This window comes from Neomonachus schauinslandi, chromosome 14, assembly GCF_002201575.2.
Source record: "Neomonachus schauinslandi chromosome 14, ASM220157v2, whole genome shotgun sequence".
NCBI classification, from domain to species: domain Eukaryota; kingdom Metazoa; phylum Chordata; class Mammalia; order Carnivora; family Phocidae; genus Neomonachus; species Neomonachus schauinslandi.
This window is the reverse complement of record NC_058416.1, coordinates 27,668,092-27,674,244: the sequence shown is the minus strand read 5'-3', so window position 1 is coordinate 27,674,244 and position 6,153 is coordinate 27,668,092. Positions and strand designations below refer to the sequence as shown.

General features: G+C 56.6%; 1 protein-coding gene across 1 annotated transcript in view; it reads left to right on the top strand.

Moving 5' to 3' along the window:
- Positions 1-288: 288 nt before the first annotated feature.
- The window catches only part of SIGLEC15 (sialic acid binding Ig like lectin 15), a 12,419-nt gene continuing 6,554 nt past the window's right edge, over positions 289-6,153 (top strand). The window contains exon 1 of the mRNA XM_021686329.1: positions 289-340. Coding sequence (XP_021542004.1) covers positions 289-340 — 52 coding nt within the window. The remainder of the gene's footprint in view (positions 341-6,153) is intronic.

Sequence of the window (6,153 nt, the reverse complement as noted above, 5' to 3'; positions counted from 1 at the left end):
CCCTCATCTTCCTCGTGTACTTCTCTGTTTCTTGTCCTGGAAAGTCATCCCAGTGGTTACCCGGTTGGTTTTCCACATGACTAAACCCCACGGGCCTCATCGAATCATACCCAGGCCACCTGACTGCCTCTCGCCAGTTCCTCCCATGCCTGAAGCCCAGTCGGGGCACAGACCCGGGCACACCGCCCATCCCCTCACCTGCCTTCACCCACAGCCTCACCAGAGAGGCCTCTCCCTGATGGCCTAGCCGAGCGCGGGGCCAGCCTGGGGTCTCCGGACACTCACAACATGGAATGGTCCGTCGGACTCCTGGCCTGCCTAGTGGGCCTCCTCCCGATGGGTGAGTCTCCCACTATCCTCTCTGGCCCATGCTCAGAACAGAATAGATGCTCACACGACCTCAGGTACGGTCTTCTCGCCTGGCGCCAGGGGCAACCGGGTTCACCCAGAGCCTCCAGGCCTGCGGAGTAGGAAAGAGGGAAGCCGCAGTGACAGAAGTCAGAAGTTCAAGCCCGGGTTTTGCCTTGGGTTTCCGGGGACTTTGGGCAATCCTCTGACTTCTCTGGGCCTCAGTGGCCCCACCTGTAGAAAGGCCACCTGCTCACCCACTGCTGTGAGGATCCAAGGAAGATAATGGGCAAGCTCCGGAGAGGACAGTCCAGGCTCTGAGGGACTTCGGATGTTGCCGTCATCCGAGTGCCTTATGTCTTGATGGGCACAGCCCAGAGGGGAAGGGAGGAGGCGCATGGTTGTTTGGGGTAAGGGCGGGCTTGATTTCCCACGGGGAATGGGGCAAGTAAGAGAGGGCACCCTGAGCACCCAGCGGGACTCCCAAGGGGTGAATGGGAACTCTTTGCAGCAGCTTAAGTAACAACATCATTGGTCACTCAGCTCAGTGACTTCGGGTTGCTGGGAATGGTGTTTTGGTTACGGACCATCTGCATGAGAATTTTGGTGGGGAGAGGGGCATTCATCTAAAGGCAGATCCTTTGGTTCTATCAAGCGGCAGGGCTCAGGAGTCCTCATGTTCTACCATCTTCTCAGGTCTTTTTTTTTTTTTTTAAGATTTATTTATTTATTTTAGGGGGGGTGGGGACAGAGAAACTCAAGCAGCCTCTGTGCTGAGTGCACTCAATCTCATGACCCTGAGATCAGATCTGAGCCGAAACCAAAAGTAGGACGCCTAACTGACCGCACCACCCAGGCGCCCTCTCTTGGGTCAGTCTGATACACGAGGTAGTTGAAGGCAATCGGGATAACTGACAAAGGCCATCCTCTGAGCCCTGGTCCCTCCTGAGACTCTGCCCCTAGACTCGGAATCGGTGCCTCCACGGGCAGGGCCACGGGCCGTCACGCGCCGCACGGTGACATCATGGTGTTCTGAGTTAGTCAATAGCCCTTGTCTGGGGTCCTGTCTCCATGACTGGACTATCAACTCCCACCCTTAGCTCCTCTTCCTTCCTCTTGAACATTCAACAGAGGCAGCGTCCAGTTCAGGTCTGGTTTGGATAATTCTAGCAACCACCTACAGATAGCTCTTACAAGTGCTGGGCCCTTTAATTAGAACCCACGGAAGCCTCGAAGCTGTCTGAAAAAGGAACTACTCTATTCCCTTTTCACGGATGAGGCGCGGAGGGGCCCAGTGAGTGGTGTGGGTGGATGTGTGGCTCTCGACTGGGCCCCCACCGGCCCCCACCCCGTGCTGCCCCCCGTCCCACCACCCAGCCCAGTGGTGGGGGCGAAGCGGGTGGGGGCTGGAGGAGGTGACCCCACCCAGACCGGAGGCTGATAAGAGAGCGGTTCAGACGTGAGTGTTGACGTCACACACAACTGTGAATCCTGGCTCTGCTATTTACCAGCTGTGTGGCCCTGGGCAGGTTGCCTAACTTCTCAGAACATCGGTAAAGTGGGGACCCGGCACCTCGTGGGGTGTTGTGAAGGATAATTAGACCCTGGTTAAAAGCCCGCCAGCTCAGTCCTGGTGCTCACTGATCGTGCCATAAACGGCAGGGAAATCTTGCTGAAGCCACGTAACCTCGAGAGAGGCGAGGTTGGGGGGGGAGGTGGTTTGGGTTTCTTTTTCTCCTGTTGAGGGTCAGCTGCTATGAATCAGTCAAAGACAAAAAGACTTAGAGGAAGCCTGAGCAGTCACGTGTCCAAGAACAAAACCCAAACCTTACAAGCACTCCAGCTGTGGCTCGAGAGGAGATTTCCCCAGGGAGGCTGAGGCACTGCTTCATGGCTACAGCCGAGAGGCCCGTGAACTAGGGTGAGGGGACCCCGCTTTCTGAAACCCCTCTGGAGACGTTCGCCTATGAGCCCCTCCATGAGGCAGCGGGCCTGGACAGGAGGACCAGGCTGGGTTTGGCTGCAGTGCAGGAGCCCCGGGGCTTCCTGAGCAGGGTGCCGCAGTCCCAGGCTCGTCCCCAACCACATCTCTGAGCAGAGGGCCAGGGCAGGCCCTTGGCAAAAGCAAAGTGGGAGGAATTTGCCCAGGAAACCCCCTTCTACCTCCTGTGCCCTTCTCCTTCATACTGACGCCACCCACGCCCAGCACCCAGTGCCCTGGGGCAGCCCCGAATCTCCCAGGGGCTCACGCACACTCTCCCTTGTCTTTCCCCTCTGGGCTCCCCACAAATCTGCTTCTAGAAAGCTGGAGATGCCGGGGAACGTGCAGGTGGGAAGAACAATGGTCTGGGAGCTCTGGCCGCTTGGGTGACCTTGGACAAGACTGCAGTTGGTCCACAAGCCTCTGATAAGCGGGTGGAGGGATCACAGTCATCCTCAAAGACTTCAGTGTCAGGCCTGGACAAGCAGCTCGTTCACTCCTCACCACAGCTCTACAAAGCAAGGACCCTTGTCCCAATTTTAAGGAGGCCTATGGAAGTCAGGGGACTTTTCTGGGGTGTCACAGCCTGGACTGAACTTCTGGAGTCTCCCGAGGGCAAGCCCCACCTTTTACACCACCTACGTGCCCTGGTCGTGAGCCCGGAGCACAGCTTGGTGCTCAGAGGAATTTACTAGCTCGGAACCACTGCTGACAGACAAACCAAAAGGCAAGACAAATCACAGCAGTCGCCCTAGCTGGTGGGGGTGCAGGGAAAGGCCGGGGAGGAGATGGGCTGGTCATGGGTCCGGAAGGAAATGGGATAGTGTCATGAGCCAGGATGCTGCTTCTGCTCCCGGCGGCTACTGTGGCCGGTAGCTTGGGCTGAGAAGTCCTAGCTGGGGCGGAGGAGGACTGTTGGGGAGGAGGGCCCTGAGAAGGCCGGGGGTAGCACGGACAGAGACGAGCTAAATGGGCACTCTGGAGAGAGCACCCTGTGGCCGACACTGGCCCCAGACCACGGTCAGCTGTGACTGCGCACATTATCTAAGATGCCAACGTGAGCTAGAAAAGGTGCAACGTCAGGGTACCACGTCTTCACTCCTGCTGCATCACCTCCAGATGTATGCCCAGAGCACTTCCGCAGCACTGGTCAGCGCCCCCACCCTGCTCCCTCACAGTCACACTCCCTTTGCCGGGCTGGTGAGAGCAGGGTCTAACGTGCATCGAGCATGTGCGGGGCAAGCTACCCGTGTGACTTCATTCAACGCTCAAGCCCACGAGGAAGGTATTAGGTGCCTCATTTGGCAGCAGAGGAGCTCGAGACCTGGGACATTAAGTAACCTGCCCAAAGAGCCCCCAGGAAGTGAAAGAGCCTAGAACAGTGCCAGGCTCAGACCGGGTGCTCATAAAAGGCAAGGAAAGAATGACCACAAGGGAGATTGTCCCCCAGGTCCATCTGTGCCAAAGCTGGAAGGTGTACCAGTACACCCTGTGGCCCAGCATTGAGGGCCGGTGTTTTGGACAGCGAGAAGAGTCTGGGTCTCCTGTTGACCTGGAGGTTAAGAGTCCTGAGGCAGGGAGATCAGAGACTACAACAAGGGGCCAGGGTTTCAGTTCTGGAGGATTCCCTCCCTTGTGCTAAAGACGTGCAAGAGCTGCTGGAGGAAACGGCACATGTCACAAGATGCTGGGACCTTGGGTTCCTGCCAAAGCACATGTGTTTGCTCCCCGGGCAATCCCTGCTAGGACTTCCCACTCTCACCTTGAGTTCCTGGGTGGATGCATCCAAAGTCTCCATGTAAGAGGGAGTCCAGGCCCTTGCCTCTTGAAACACCATCCAGCAGGTAAACAGGAAACACAAATCTCCCCCTAACAGGAGCCAAGATCTTAACACTGGCTGAAAGGGCCCCTGTGTGCCCTCTCGGCTCTGAAAGCCTCCAGGGCGAGGGAGGGGCGGGAGGGCGGGGATGTTTCCAAACTAGGCTGTCGTCCAGGGGCAACACAGCCCAGGGGACAAAGTAGGAACAGGAACCATGGAGCGGGGAAGCCTCAGCCCTGCTTCTGGTTGGTCAGATGACCTTGCAACAGTCACGTGGCCTCTCTGAGCCTCAGCCCTCCCTTCTCCAAAAGGGGCTATTGCCAGTCCCTCTTGGGGCTGTCGTGCACATGAAATGACATGAGGACCGTCTCCCAGTGAGCACCCAAAGCACTGCGTACTCTGGGCCCATGATCTGGGCATGCCCTGCAACCCCTTCACTGATGTCCTTGCCTCTGTGGTTTTGCCCAGCTGCTGCCTTTGCTTAGGACGCCTTCAGTCTACAGCAAGGCTTAGCAAATCCCATTCCTTTCTTGAGGCTCCGCCGAAACAACACGTCCTCTCTCCCGGGGCGTCCAAGGATTCCCTGCCTAATATTTGCACACCTCTTCCCCCAGCCCACACCACCCTCCCCTGCCAGCCTGGTCACCCTCCCTTCTGCCCTGTTACAGCAATTCAACATCAATTACTACATGGCAAGTCCCTCGCGAGGCAGTAACAACACAAATACGACCACATATCCCTGGTCCCTGCCCTCCTGAGCTTCTGGGTGCCTGGGCAAGACACACAGTTGAATAGGCCATGCCCATATGGAGGAAGAACCTCTGCCGGCCCTGGGGCACAGGGTAAGGATGCCAGACCCAGGCTTGGGGTTCAGGGAAGGCTTCCCTCTGTAGGACAGCTCGGCAGAGGCCTGGGGTGACTGGGAGGGAGTTGGTGAGTGAAATGGGCCAGGAATCTTGTTCAGACAAAGGAAACATTGTTGGTGTCCCTCATTAGAGGACCTGGCAGCCTGCAGTGTAATTATGTGTTCACAGATCTGTCTCCCTTTCTGAGTGGTGAGCTCCAGCAGGCTGATAAGGTATCCTATTGATCTTTGTAACCCTGGCTTGTATCCAAGTGCCTGGCTTAGAGTGGGAATGTGTCTGATAAATGTTTGCCAATCGATGAGTGCACAATAGCAAAAACTACCCGGAGTAATCGGTACCTGGTTCCATGATGCCTGCAAGATGCAGAAGGTCAGAGGAGGCTGAGGTTACAGAGGGTGCGAAGTGTAGGGAAACTGAGGCAGAGGCTGAGCCTCAGGAGTGGGGAAACAATTTCTGCACCTGGGAGTACAGAGTAAACCAGCAAAACCTTCAGAAAGGGTTTCTCAAATGTGAAACCAGGACCTTTATTAACAACTGAACAAACAAGCTCATAACTAGAGATAAATGCCATGTCCTCACTTGGGTTCAAAAGCATAATTCCACTTGTCCAGAAGAAACAAGATTTGGCTTACAAGCACATTGTGTGAAAAAAGAACGTGTGGTTTTACTTGATGGCAAGCTCAGCATAAGCCCAAAGTGTGGTTTCATACGAGGCAGAACTCACACAACCCAATTTGTACCCCACGCCACTGGTGCATCACACCCCTGCAGCACACCCCTGCTGCACACCCCTGCAGCACACCCCTGCTGCACACCCCTGCAACACACCCCTGCAGCACACACCTGCTGCACACCCCTGCAGCACACCCCTGCAGCACACACCTACTGCACACCCCTGCAGCACATTCATGCAGCACACCCCTGCAGCACACCGCTGCAGCACACACCTGCTGCACATCCCTGCAGCACAGACCTGCTGCACACCCCTCCAGCACACCCCTGCAGCACACCCCTGCAGCACACCCCTGCAGCATACTCCTGCAGCACAGACCTGCTGCACACCCCTCCAGCACATTCCTGCAGCACACACCTGCTGCACACCCCTGCAGCACACACCTACTGCACACACCTGCAGCACA